We start from the raw sequence: 14,456 nt of genomic DNA on the forward strand, positions 1-14,456 counted from the left end.
AGATGCTCCGAGCATCTAGAGATAATCATGCACCAGCTGCTCACGTAGCGCAGAGAAAACGGTCGAAATCACTGGTTGAGCTTTAGAGCAAACAACAGCCCAGTGTGTTTCCGTCAAAACGGAGCAAAGGAGCAAGTGTGTTCATTTTGGGGCATTCGACTTCCGCTGATTGACGAGACAACTCGTTTAGTTCAGCACAAGTGGCTTATTACCATCTTCTGCATTACCCTGCCCGTATAATTCCATGTGTCATAATAATGTGCAGATCATAATACAGCCCAGCCAGGTGTAGACCGTTGATGTTGACTACAACTAGCATGGTGGCGGCACCACTTCCGGACTGGCACACTCAACAGCGTCGAGGGAGCTACAGTGGTCGAAGAGAACCACGAGGAGACTACTCATCTCTATGAAGGAAACTTCCTGTGATGACGGGACAATTGGGGCCCTGCCGGTGACGGGACAGCTGAGATCGCTGCTCTTTTTCAGTCAAATGGAGCTTTGCTCAGCGAGTGAAACCGATTTGATTGGAAAGCCAAAACATCAGTGAGCATTCCGGAAAAGGTTTGTTCGTGGTTTTTGTCTGAAACCAAACTAGAGCACAATTGAACGGCAGTGTGCCGATCAACAGGCTTTGCTCTTGCGAAACATTCGAAATGCACTTCATAGCACCACTGACTTCATTCGCTTGACCTTGATGTTTTAATGCAGTTGCATACATTTATGGGTGGCCTTTACTCGTTTGTTTTTGAAGAAGTGCGATTTTCGCTGCCCGTGTCCTTGACATTCTGTGCCCGCATCTAGAGCTCTCCTCGCATCGTAAGCATACCGACCCTACGTCCGTAAGTGGCTGTGTGGCTTGTCGACAGTTTCAATGTGATCTTGGAGTGGTTCGACAGTCCGACGTATCTTTAAGAAAAGGCTTCATCGCGAACGTCCGACATATCTTTAGGCTCCGTGTCTCGGGTACGTCCGACATATCTTCAGATTCTGCGCACAGGGTACGTCCGGCGTACTTTTAGGCACAGCGGAAAAAAAAAGTCCACAAAAAAACCAGCAATATAGAGCAGCTGCACAATGCTGGTTCTGCAAGTAAACTCTCTAGTTTGTCTACATAGGTTTGGCACTCACTGGATAGCTCTGACGCGGGACAGATCACGAACTTGCACAGGTTGCGCAACCCTATGGAGGTCCATGACTTCCTGATCAGGAAACCCCGAAGGACGATGCTGTGAGGCAGTCCTTGTGTGCAGCCCTCCAGGTTGCACTCTCGGCCTGCTGTCGACTGTTCTCTCTAGTCGTTGTGCACCAGCTGGTGTAAGAACAAGTTCTTAGGCAACAGAAATTATGAGGTACTGTTGACCAGGTTACAAATGATAAAGAATAAACACATTTATTTAAGTACCTTAACAACCCCCAGGGAGGGTAACAAACAAAAAGAGTAGTACCATATTTACTCGTACAATGAACACAATTTTTTAATTGAAAAATCAATGCAAATTTAAAGAATTTAAAGTGAGGTGCATTCATTATGAGGGTTAAGAATATTTGGAAATGGTGAAATGAGGAAAAAATACCGTATTTGCACAAATATACCGCGACCACGAATATAACGCAAGGGCAGGTTTTGATGCCCTCAAAAAGAAAATAAAAAATTATGACTATTATAACACGAACCGTGGCCGCGTCAATTTCTCGCACTCGGGGGCATAGCAGATGTGAAAAGTCAATGGAAATAGGTAGAAGAATTATCAGTTTATGTTTTGACTGTGCTCATCCTCACTGCTCAGGTCCTTCCGTCTACAATCCACTTGGCGACTACGCAGATAAGCAGCAGCACCGCACCTGCTTGTCTGGTAGTTCCTTTTTCTTCTGTGCGAGCTCCTCGGCAGCCCATAACCTAAACAAGGCACGAAGCAGAAGCACCAACACACAAACACCAGATCACTCTGGAGCAGAAACTGAACAATGCGCAGGCAGAGAAAAGACTGCTTAATCCGATACACAATCACATTTCATGTTCTGGTCCAACTGTATAAACAAATGCCTCGTGTTCCACGATTGCGTAAACGCGGTTGGTGGTGGTCTTGGCCAGTCTTAGCTTGGCTTGGCTCGGCTTGGCTTGGTTCGAATTGACCAGTGCCCGCATGGCGTGCGCGTGCGCTGAGTTTCTGTGGCGTGCGCGTTGTACAAACACAAAAGCGATAATAATAAATTCCCTTCCACATCCCCACTTCTTTTCCCACCGGATCTCCTGCGTTGAGCAGGAGGGATAGCTTTTTCCTCTAGTTTTCTCCAGACTCGCGCGCCTTGTGGCTGAACTCGATTTTGAATATAATGCAAGGTGCGTTTTGGAGCACATAATTTCGAAAAAACTCGCGTTATATTTGTGCAAATACGGTATGTTAACTCAAAAATTGCACATGAGAAAGGCATACTATAAGTATAAAGGTAAGCCCTCCTTTTAAATATGTCGTACAAGCCTGCATCTGCAATGCTTGTATGCCTTATGCCTGCGTACTTCCATGTTACTCTTGCTCGAGTGACTTCAGCGGGCTTTTGGAACTCCTCCGGAAGAAGGCGCCCTAGTGTAAACTTCCGGTTGCTATTTTAATTTTGGGCACAACATTTGCAACATGGCCGACTAGCGATGCAGACGGGAAGATAGCCGATGCTGCATAAGCTTGTCGCATCGCCTTTGTCGATTATAGGACCACCGCCGAATGAAGCTACACCAGCTAAATACCAGGAACTCTCCCAAAATGGCAACCAAGACCACTGAAACAAGCGCAGAACAGCGTTTTGAGCCTGTGTCAGGAGGAGATGCGTTAATTACGCAGGGCTGAAAAAAAAATCGATCTGAATTTTGACGACCAACTTGGGGGGTGCGGCGCATTCATTATGCAAGCAAATATGGTACGTCCGGAAAACATGTCCAAATGGTGGCCATGGTCTGATGTCATCAAGTGGTCACATTATTTGACCTCATGCAGAGGTGTGACATCTGCGCCAATTGCGCCATTTTGATACAAACCCAATTTCCTGCACCTAGCTGCGCCAAAAACGCGAAATTGGTCGAAATTGTGCCACACTGTGCCAAAGAACTTTAAAAAAAAGTTTGCGGCGACGCTAGATTCATCGGGAAACGAGAGCTTGGTTGGCAACATTCAATCTCGTCATAATAAAGTGCACGGCACGGGTACAGGGTGGTGCAAGCAAGCGCCGGATTCGAAGATTTCACCTATGATACATGGTCTTTTCCCGATTTCCCTACTACTTTCCGCTGTCATTTGTGACTGCATGCTAACGGTGCGCTGTCACGCAATCTCGCTCTCTGGCCGTGAGAGATACGACGCACAGACTATCAAGATGGGCAAACCTAAGTATTTCTTTCGTTCTGAGAGTAAACTTTTTTTTAAAAGTGCTACTGAGCGCCTCCATTGTGGAAGTGTTCATTCATGTCCGTAATCTCGTCAAAATCGGTTATCACATGCGTGCTTCCAGTGCATGATCAGTCGAATGAACCGGTCACACACCTGTATTTAGCGTGCATATGGTGTCTTAATTTTTCTACCGATTCACTATTGACCTTGTCACTCACTTGTATGGGGATTTTTTTTTTCTTCTATCTTTTCGTGCTTTCTACGAGCTTGCGATCAATGTCTGGTTGTAGTAAACCGTGCTTCCCTGTCCATGCTCTCGAATCGCCGCTTTAAGGTTTTGCACTGCAATTGCGCTTTGGCACCAGTTAGTATAAGCTTGAGGTACCTGGTGCCCACCTAACATTGCAGCAAGCCTGTTTTTCCTGTTCTCATCTATGCGCATAAAACTCGCGTTTGTCTTTTCCGTTTTTTTCCTTTATATTTTATCGGTGCGTATCGGCGCTGATTTTTTGGAATCAGGGTGGACAAAAATAACGATTAAAAAGAAAAAACTTTTATGATTTAAATTTCTGATAAGCTGCTCTAACGTTTTATGCTCCTCATCTGCTCCAAACTGTAGACTTTTGTATTTCGAAGTTGCTGCAAAATTCATAAACGGCTGCTCCAGAACGAGAATTTTGTGCTCCTAAGCTGCTCCACAATCCAGATTTTTCTGCTTCGAAAATTGCTCCAAAACCTTTTTCACCTGTCTCACCCCTGCTCATGGATCACAGACATTGCGTCAGTGGCCCTGGCGGCACCAGGATGAACCATGGCTTCACGATTAGGCAGAAGCGACAAGGAAAGCATTTCTCACATACCAGACTTCGAACAGCAAAGAGGGTAGTTGCTGGGGTCGGGATGTTAGAGGCAATCACAGGAGTTTAGGCCTAGTGTATGTGTATAGTAGTGTGGAAAGTACGGTCTGAAAGGTTTGCACAAATTTTAAAAAATGAAATGCATCTGAAAGAGCAGAAATCTAAGCAATATTGCACTATCCTAAACTGATTCAATGTTTTTTTATTATACAAGCTTAATGCAGGTCTCTGAAGGCAGATGCATATTAGGGTTTCCAACAGGTAAAATGCTTTAAATATGAAGGGTCAAGTTTAAAGTGTTTAAAAAAACCTAAAGAATGATTTGCAACAGAGATGGTATGACTTATGAGTGGCCAATGAAACATTAAGTCCAAAATACTTATATTCATTCGCAGAGGTACGCTGTTCAGTAAATGAGGAAACAATGTAAGGAATAAGTGATGAGTAAAAGATATGAGCCTGCACTTTCTGAATGTTGCCATCTTGCAAACTTTGGTTTAAATACAAATGAGGTCACTGGGTCATTCCACCTCAAACGTAACAAGGTTTGCGTGCAACCATCTTGGATTAATTTGAAAAAATTTTTTAGCTTTTACTTTTAACCTGAATAGTCACGTGCCCGAGAATTTTTGTGGAAAAAAAAATATTTGCCGACATGGACACTTTATTTTGGCAGTTGTGTGTAAAAGAGAGTACCACAAGAAAAATCACAAGAAATCAGGATCTCGGTCGATCTTCACCGTTTTTTGTTTGTTTGATTCTAGAATGGTTGGGCAATATTATGTAGTTACTTCGGCTATGTATTAAAATGTTTTGTTTTGCGGTATCATTTGCATAAAAGGTACAAAATGGGGTGATTTCCGATTTTTTGTAAAAATACAGTAGCACCATTTGGGCCATTCTAGAATTTTTTATGCACGGTCACCGAGCTTTACTACTGACAAAAAAATTTTTGAATGACAACATTTCGCAGTGTGCCAATAAAAAATGTGAAATCTTTGCAAAACATGTTTTTAGCTCTTGTTCGGCCATCAATGGCACCTTGAAGCGGACCAAGGAAAAATACACGTCATAGCTCATTTAATAGCACACTTTATTGGCATTCAATTCTGCAAATTTAATGGGAGTGAATTCCCTTTTAAGAGAAAACTTTTTTTTGAGTTTGGCAAGTTGTAGTGCGTCTCAGCCGTTCTGTGCAACCTCTTCCCTGCATAGCTAGCCTTCGCTCTCGCTGTCATCCACCGGGGTAACTGAGCGCTTTGCTTGGGCGCTTAGGGTAGCTGCTTCAGGATGCATGACGCAGTTAATAATCGGGCTGACCTACGTCCCAATAAGACATTCATATGTCTTATTGTTGTCTTCAGTTAAGCCAATTGGTTACTTTATTTTTTTGTGAATTTTCAGATGAGAATGCTTCCAGCATTGGCTTTCCTGCCAATCGCCGTCATTCCCGAGGCCTTCCAGGACCTTTTCGAAGTTTTCCCCACCGATGCCTCACTCGTGGCGGACTACTTCGAGGACGTGTATATCGGGATACCCCGTCGAAACGGCTCGTCGTCGGCCACCTTTCCTCCTCTGGTTTGGTCAGTCAGAGAATTAACACTAGCAGAAATGCCAAGGACGGACAGCAACATTGAAGCGTGGCACCGGGGACTGCAGGTAAAAACTGACCTAATCCTCTGAGAACTTGGGAAGTTTTCTGTAGCACATTTTTGCATTTGGGGCTCAAAATTTCACTCAAAAAGCTTTCTCCACGAGTGTGTGTGTTCTTTTTTTTTTATGCCAGAGCAATGGGGGCTGCAGTTCTCTCAATATCTGGGCATTCCTGGGCTGCATCAAGAAAGAGCAGTCCTTGACAAAGGTGAAGCTGGCTCAAGCAGAGGGCGGCACGACATCTTCGAGGGTGTCCAAGAAGCACGCCGACAGCAACCAGCGTCTTCAAATCATTGTGAGCCGGTACGATGGTCGCAATCGTCTTGAAACCTTGAGGGCGGCAGCTTGGAATATTGCTTTTTAATTTGTTTTTATTTCGCTCATAAACCTGTTATTTTCTAGGTACTACGATGACTTCTTTAGATGTTCCCTCTTTTCAGCAAAAATATAATATAATATGCTAATCTAATTGCATGCAAATTCAAGCAAATATAAGTTGTGCAAATTCGCAAATATCCGGTTCGCACAGTGACAAACTTTCCTTGTCCCCCAAATTCCCCTATGACAAATGTTCCTCTGTGACGTACGGGCCTATTACCAGTTGGCCTATGACGAATGCGCACATGACAAACGGGCCTACACCCGTGTGAAACCAGGTCACAAGTTTAGCTGGTAGTGTTGTAGACTCAACCTATAGATGGTAAAAAAAAAAAAGTGAGAAAAGAATGAAGCAGGGGGACATGTTGCGTAAGCCTTGGGGCAGAGGTATAAAGGAGGAAGAAGTTGATCACACATTATGGCCGACAGTTTATTACTAACACACAAACTACAAATACTACTGCTGGATATAACAATGTCACGCCCTTACACACACTGCTCGTGTGTGAGGCTTTTCTGCATACTCAACTATGCTGTTCTTACTATTCCCAAGAAATACAGGTACACAGCCTACAAGGAGTTCGTTTGGTGGATATGGGGAAGACTGGGCAGGTTCCGCCGCATCAGGTTTCCGTGATGTGTGGAGGCTAGAATCAGAGAGGAGTTTCCCTCAGCTACGTAGACTGGCGTCCTCTACTCCTGATTGTGGAAGCGAGTCCTGTTGGCCAAGACTGCAGCTTCCTTGTTTGGCCTCTGGGCAACACTGCACAAAGGGGGCCTTGGCGGGCGGGGCCTATTGGCAGCTGCGGCCTATTGGCAGCTGCGGCCTCCTGGTATGTCCTGGAAGCTTCCGCCAAATCTAAGCAGCAGTGGAGCAGCCTCTGAACATAGCTAGTCTAAACAAGCAAAGAACCGGGATCTTCAAGCTGCAGCCAATGTCTCAATAAATGTGTTTGCATTTACCGTATGACGCAGTCTCCATGATTCGCTGGATAGACCATTCACCCTTCCGAGACTATGGATATCTGAGTGCAAACCGTTTCTTGTTGTCCTTGGTTGTCGCCTGCTTCCGGTCGGAATTTTTGGTTATAATGCATGACAGCAATGGCAGTTTTGCAAAAATAAAAAAAAAAAAAGAATGGGGGTAAAAGCGATAAATTAACATGACTGTAGCATATTTCACAATTATACAAAAGAGTACAAATGGGCATTGTTCTATCAAATTTCACAATCCCAGCCTACTGTGCCTCCATGCCCTCAAACCTGAAGTGTGTCGATTTGGGGTTGAACCTGATCAGCAGGCTGTGGAATGACTCCAGTCGGTACGTTTGGCCTTTTCCAGACAGTCTTGGGACATCCTTCAAAAGCTGTGCTGACGTGAGGATCCTTTGCAATGCCATATATGGCTCAGTTCCTGTAATTAGAAACAGCACCATAATAACTGGTGACAATGTATGCATCGTGCACCCCAGTTAAAAATGTCCATTGGGTCCAATTGGTTTCCGACAATTGGAACCAATGGGGAGAACTGTGATTTCGGATTCCTCATTGAAAAAATCCCAATTGGTTCCAATTGTCAAAACCCAATTGAGCATTGCCAATTGGACACGACCAATTGGGAAAACCCTTTGTGATTTCGGATTCCTCATTGAAAAAAAATCCCAGTTGATTCCAATTGTTGATACCCGATTGAGCATTGCTAATTGGAACCAATTGGGAAAACAGTTTGTGATAACTGGACAGTGAAACACTATTAGATGATTTTTACATTTTTATTGAAATTAACAGATTCACTCATTCGGCCTCTTCTTGCTTGGCCGTCGTCCTGTTCAGGCGTTGCCCAGTTGGTTCGGTAGTTTCCTCCTGGACCAGTTTTTCCTCTGCAGCTTTCCTAGGAGCACCAATACAGGTTAAATTACTACATGGCCCATATAAGTTTTCATATCTAGCTTGCGATAAGGAACAATGACGTTTTCCTTTCATAAAACATGACTTTATTTATTTAGAAATCAGTCTTCAATGCTGCAGCAAAAGGCGGCCAAAGCCGCCCGACAAGGCTTTGCAGGCGTCATTTTGGACTGGTCAGAAATGTGGATCCACTTAAATTCTATATTGCTTGAAGGAGAGCATTCGTCAATATGTGCAGTACATCCATAATCGATGGGCATATTTTGGTACAAGATAATTAGGGGCAGGTATTTTTACGTTGCAAAGAAAAAGAACTGTGACCATGTTGACCAAGTCCGATTTCATACTTTAGATACTCAACGACTAGCTGTTTCCTTGAGCCACTGAGGCATTCTCTGCTGCAAGGGGTTACGAGAGTTAATATGCTGTATGTCAGAGAGTGACCCCCAAGGGGAAGATGGCAAAGGCTCCGCTTGGGAAGATGCCTATAATCGAAACGCCATTCGAGCGCGTCGCAATCGACCGGATCGGACCCTTCTCGCCCTCATCAGAAACGGGAAACTGCTTCATTTTGACCATGGTCGACTGTGCCACAAGATATCCCGATGCAGTGGCACTTCCGTCGATGGACTCCAAAACCGTGGCCGAGGGCTTGATCCAGATGTTCTCGCGCGTTGGAGTACCACGGGAAATACTTAGCGACCAGGCTCCAACGTTCACTTCAGCCTTGATGAAAGAGGTAGCCTGCCTCTTGTCCATACAACAGCTAACCACCACGCTGTATCATCCCATGTGCAATGGGATGGTGGAGAAGTTTAACGGGACGCTGAAGACAATGCTCCGAAAGATGTGCCAAGAGAAGCCGCGACAGTGGGATCGCTATATCACTCCCCTCTTGTTCGAATACAGAGAGGTACCGCAGCGTAGTCTGGGGTTTTCGCCTTTTACGTTGATATACGGAAGGCACATTCGAGGCCCTATGACCATCCTGAAGGAGCTGTGGACAAACGGCAGTCTCACCGAAGAGGTCAAGACTACCTACGGGTATGTGTTGGACTTAAGAGATCGCCTTGAAGAGACGATGGAGCCGGCCCACAAGAATCTTGCTGAGGCGCAACAGGTCCAAAAGAAATATTTTGATAAAAAGTCCCAAAACCGTCAACTGCGAGTTGGTGACCGAGCACTGCTTTTGCTGCTGACCACCCAAAACAAGCTGCTCATGGCTTGGAAAGGTCCATTTCCGGTTGTCGGCACTAAGGGAGGTTACGACTACCTCATCGATTTGGGACACACGCAAAAGCTCTTCCACATCAACCTACTCAAGCGGTACGAAGAGCGGGGAAAGCAAGAACAGCCTCAACCCCAGACATCGGCCATTTTCGCCGTAGAAGACGAAAAGGACGGCTTGCTATCAGCCCCGTCGCTTCAAAAGACACAAGGAGCCAAGGATGTAATGCTTAGCCAAGACCTCTCAAAAGAAGAAAACGATCAGCTAAGGGCCCTTTTGAAGAGGTACGATGATGTATTTTCAGACCTGCCAGGGAAAACAAACATCCTTGATTGCCGACTTCAACTCACAAGCGAAGTGCCGCCCCAAACACCAGAGCATCCCGTGCCCCTAGCCATGAGGGCGACGATTGAAAAGGAAGTGCAGGAGATGTTGCGGGGAGGAATCATTGAAAAGTCAAAATCCCCATACAGGTCTCCACTTATTCTAGTGCGGAAGCCAGACAACACCTTCCGGATATGCGTCGACTTTCGTCGCATCAACAACATCTTGGTAGGTGACGCAGAACCCATGCCCCGCACAGATGATGTGTTTGCGGAAGTGGGGAAGAAGAGATACTTCTCCAAGTTTGACCTAGTTAAAGGCTACTGGCAAATACCGTTGACAGAAGAATCCAAGCCAGTTACGGCGTTTTGAACAGCCTCGGGCTTGTACCAGTTTAGATACTTGCCTTTTGGATTAAAGACCGCTTCAGCAGTCTTCACAAGACTCATGAGAGAACTCTTGAACGGGATACCATATGTGCAACATTATATCGACGATGTTCTCGTTGCCACCGGGGACTTGGTCAGAGCACCTGACGACGCTGCAGTGTTTGCTGGAGCGAGTTCGTCAGGCAGGCTTAACAATCAAGCCCAGCAAGTGCGAGATTGGCATGAAAAAGATCACGTTCTTGGGCCACGAGCTAGATGAAGGAAAGATTCGACCTTTGCTGCGCACACTAGAGCAGGTCATAAAGGCGCAAAAGCCACAGACGAAGAAGCAGGTCCGATCATTCTTGGGCCTGGCAAATTATTACAGGCAGTTCATATCAGGTTATGCTCAGATCGCCCAACCCCTAGTGGAAATGACAAAGAAAAGAGAGCCCAACAAGGTACATTGGACAGACGAAAGAGAAGAGGCTTTTAATATGTTAAAAGTCGCTCTCTCCGCTAGGCCTGTGCTGCGAGCACCCGATATCACCAAGGAGTTTGTAGTGAGAACGGATGCATCAGAGACCGCGATTGGCGCCGTCCTGATGCAAGAGCACGAGGGATTGTTACATCCCTTATCATACGCGAGCAAACTTCTTCTCCCGCGCGAGCAAAAATATTCCACGGTCGAACGGGAATGCTGGGCCCTAATATGGGCGGTTCAGAAATTCCACATGTACCTATACGGGAAACAGTTTACGGTACAAACGGACCACCACCCACTGCAGTACTTGAACACTGCGAAGTTGATAAACAGTAGAGTATTAAGGTGGTCTCTCTTGCTTCAAGAATATAGTTTTAGAGTTGTACATATTAAGGGTAGCGAAAATGTAGGAGCAGATTTTATGAGCAGGATCTGAATTTTTTTTTTCATGCGTTATCTAGCAAATATGAGCTTTGTTTTAGTTTGTTTTTGGTTTACCATGTATATGTCCACCGGTGCAACTGGATTTTCTTTTCTGAAAAAGAAAAAGCTTAAAGGGGGGTTGTGTGGTGAACTGTGATCATACGTTTCAACGAGGTGCAAGAAAGAAGAAGACGACGGGATTCGGAAAGAAAAGAAGCACGAGACAACGGGGAAAAAAGAAGAAGTGGTTGCTGGAACAACGAGGACGACGGCTGACTGGGGGTTGTCTTCCTGGGAGCCGTCGACGCAAACAGAAACGGCGTAGCTGCGAGGGACAACCGGGCCGTATCGTGAAGACGATGTTCCGTTGTCCCGGACGACTCCCAGCGGCGGCTGCACCGACCATTGAAGACATTACCACATCGTTGCCACAACGCCACGTCACCATGTCGTTGCCACAACGTCACCACCGTCGTTGTCAGGCGAAGTGAAGTGTCTCACTCTGACCTCCAGAAACCTTTTTGACTTGAGACTCTCATTTATTTCTCAATGACTCATCAACTAGTTGTTTTATGAGTGCCCTAAAGAAATTGTGTATCCTGTAACGTATTTCATGTTTTTCTCTGTATTTGTATCGCTATTGTTTTTCAACAGAATTACTAAAGCTTACACAAAACCAGTACTTGCCTCGTCAATAATTTGATATATTCAAAGAGAGCTTGACCTCAAGTAACGAACCTCCTCACACTGTACCTATACATATACTGCATAGTTGCAGCATTTACAACATAGCTGCACATACTGCATAGTTACAGCGGTTTGAGAGACAAATGTCTCGTGTGTCCTTTATTTTAATAAAGTTCTCCAGCAAAAGGTTTAAAGTGACATTCAGTTTTACAAAAATAAGTTTCCAATGTGCTGCATCTTTCCGCGATAAAGGAGAGTAGTGTTTTTCTCACTGCAGAAATATATGGATCGTGGCACGCTCAAACTTCGCCAGATACATAACCGTAGCATTTTGTGCAACATGCCAAAGTTGTTATTGATGCCGCTGGTCGGGCGGAGAACGGAAGGGGGCGGAGCCGGGGGGGGAGGGGGAGGGGGAGGGGGAAAAAGGGAGACGGGGGCCGCCCCAGCGGTGTAGGGGGCGGCGCCGAACGCTCAGGAGGCAGTGCTTAGTTTTGCCTACGCTTTTCTCCGGTGAGAGACGGCGCCACAAGCGTTCGTCGTGTGCGCGCGCGTTCGCCGGGAAGTCTGGACGCACACCCGGACGGCCAAAGGGAATGCGGCGACTTGCTGTTGCCTTCGCTCGACTACGCTTCTTTTCTCCGGCGAGATACGGCGCCACCAGCGTTCGCTGGGAAACGAGCTACTCGCTGTTGCCTCCGCTGGCTTGTTCGGGGGAGAGATGGCGCCACAAATGTTGGTCCTGTGCTTGCATTTTGGGCGAAGACATATCAATCGCTCTGCATTTTTGGAGGAACTCGTGTTCTTTTTTTTTATATTGTTTTCAGACTATAAACCCGTGCCTCTTTCAAAAAAGAAATAGAAAAAGAGTACACTGCGGCGGCATTCAAACTATTTATAACTCATGCAACCTACAGCGCTACCTGCCTTTAAAGTGGTGAACGAAACAATGCGATCCAGCAGCGTCCTAAAAGCACCGGACACGAAATAAAAGGGGGAAATATGCGCGCGAACCTCGTGATTTCTTTTTTTTTTTTATTGTTATAGGGTTTGGGAGGGGGGGGGGGGTCGAAGAGAGAGGTACGGCGGTGACACTCGGACTATTTATAGCTCGCGCAACCTGCCGCTTAGTCTTTTTATCTAGAGCTCTGTTTGTCTGCCTTTTTTGGGAAAAGAAAAGACAGCGCTATACAGTGTTTAATTGAACTTGTCTTTTTTTAAATTTCTCTTGTTCTTTCTGGTGTCACCAACCGTCGTCACCCGTCACCAAGTTTGGCTACAAATTGTCCTTTTAAATGCTCCTCTAAAAATCGTTACGCGCCGCCGCACGGGCGGGCCGCTCGCTTTGCTGCGACTGACAGCGGTAGGAGTGCTCTTGCATGCTCTTCGTCGTGACGGAAAGTGCCTGGTTGGAAAATTGGTTACTAAGTCAGATTTTATGTCGGGACCTAGAAATATACTGACCTTTTGTCTATGACAAACACCTACAAGAGTACTGCTTTTGTAGCGTGAGCTACACTGGTTGAGGTCAAGCAGTTTCGCGTGGCTCGCATAATGAGCCGTGCTCTGTGCTGTGCTTGCGCGAGGAGCAGTGATGTCACACGGCGCACAACTGGTGCGCCGGAGCCGCCGCCGCCGCGCTTGCCTCGCTGGTCTGCGCATTCCAGAGGAGTGACGTCATAGCCATGGCAGACACACTGGCGCCGCCGCGTGACCTGCTGTGCGCCTCCGTTGCACAGTAGCCAAGTCTGACGCTGCGTTTGGGCGTTTCGGTGTAGAACATATCGGTGCGGACTTTTCGGTGCACGGACGTTTCGGTGCACGGACTTTTCGCTGTGGGACTTTTCGATGCGCGGACATTTCGGTGCACGGACTTTTCGGTACACAAACATTTCGGTGCACAAAAAATCAAAATCTCGAGTTTTTTTTTTTTTTTCTAAACGTAATAAGCACTATTTTAGCTAAAAATCTATTTCTTCGCACTTCATAATTTTTTAGACTTGGTCATCCTATTACGGTCACTTACTGATATACCACTTAAGTGACTTTGTTAGGTGCAGTATCATCCTGCGTAAGGATTGGAGATGTTGGAAGTTATGGTTTGTTTGTTGGTGTCTCTTTTCCAACGTACGCAATAGTCATATCACATGTCTCGGGTAATTTTTAACAATCTCATGCTTGCTGTTGGGGCCCTTCCTACACAGATTATTAATAATAAAGCCCACACCTTTACAGAAGGCGCTGAGAACGTCTGTATCGACCCAACGTGTAAACACGAAGTGATGCGACAAGTGCGTACATTGGAAAAGAGACACCAACAAACGAACCGTTATGTCCAACGTCTCCAATCCTCACACAGAATGGTGCTGCACCTAACAAAGTCACTTAAGTGGTATATCAGTAAGTGACCGTAAATGGATGACCAAGTCTAAATATTTATCAAGTGCGAAAAAAATTAATAATTACATTTAGAGAAAACAAAAAAAAAAATTGTGATTTTAATTTTCTGTGCACCGAAATGTCAGTACACCGAAAAGTCCGTGCACCGAAATATCCGCGCATAAAAAGGTTCGCACACCGAAAAGTTCCACATCGAAAAGTCCGTACATCGAAAAGTCCGCGCACCGAAATGTCCGGGCACCGAAATGTCCGGGCACCGAAATGTCCGGGCACCGAAATGTCCGGGCACCGAAAGGTCCGTGCACCGAAAGGTCCGTGCACCGAAAAGTCAATGCACTGAAAAGACCGCACCGAAAACGCCCT

The 14,456-nt window shown here is 45.9% G+C and overlaps 1 protein-coding gene across 2 annotated transcripts; it reads left to right on the forward strand.

The window, feature by feature from the left end:
* Positions 1–440: 440 nt before the first annotated feature.
* Positions 441–7,071, forward strand: LOC115314845. 2 transcript variants are annotated; one of them, XM_040223348.3, is made up of 4 exons: positions 441–564; positions 5,645–5,899; positions 6,027–6,196; positions 6,833–7,071. In XM_040223348.3, exons 2-4 carry the CDS (start codon positions 5,645–5,647, stop codon positions 6,906–6,908), a joined length of 501 nt encoding a protein of 166 aa, XP_040079282.1. In that variant the 5' UTR covers positions 441–564; the 3' UTR covers positions 6,909–7,071. The 2 variants fall into 2 exon arrangements, with proteins under 2 accessions (XP_040079282.1, XP_040079281.1); XM_040223347.3 differs by lacking the exon at positions 441–564 and adding an exon at positions 3,173–3,253.
* The last annotated feature ends 7,385 nt before the right edge of the window (positions 7,072–14,456 follow it).

Source organism: Ixodes scapularis, unplaced genomic scaffold (assembly GCF_016920785.2).
Source record: "Ixodes scapularis isolate PalLabHiFi unplaced genomic scaffold, ASM1692078v2 PGA_scaffold1__304_contigs__length_218370807, whole genome shotgun sequence".
Lineage (NCBI taxonomy): Eukaryota > Metazoa > Arthropoda > Arachnida > Ixodida > Ixodidae > Ixodes > Ixodes scapularis.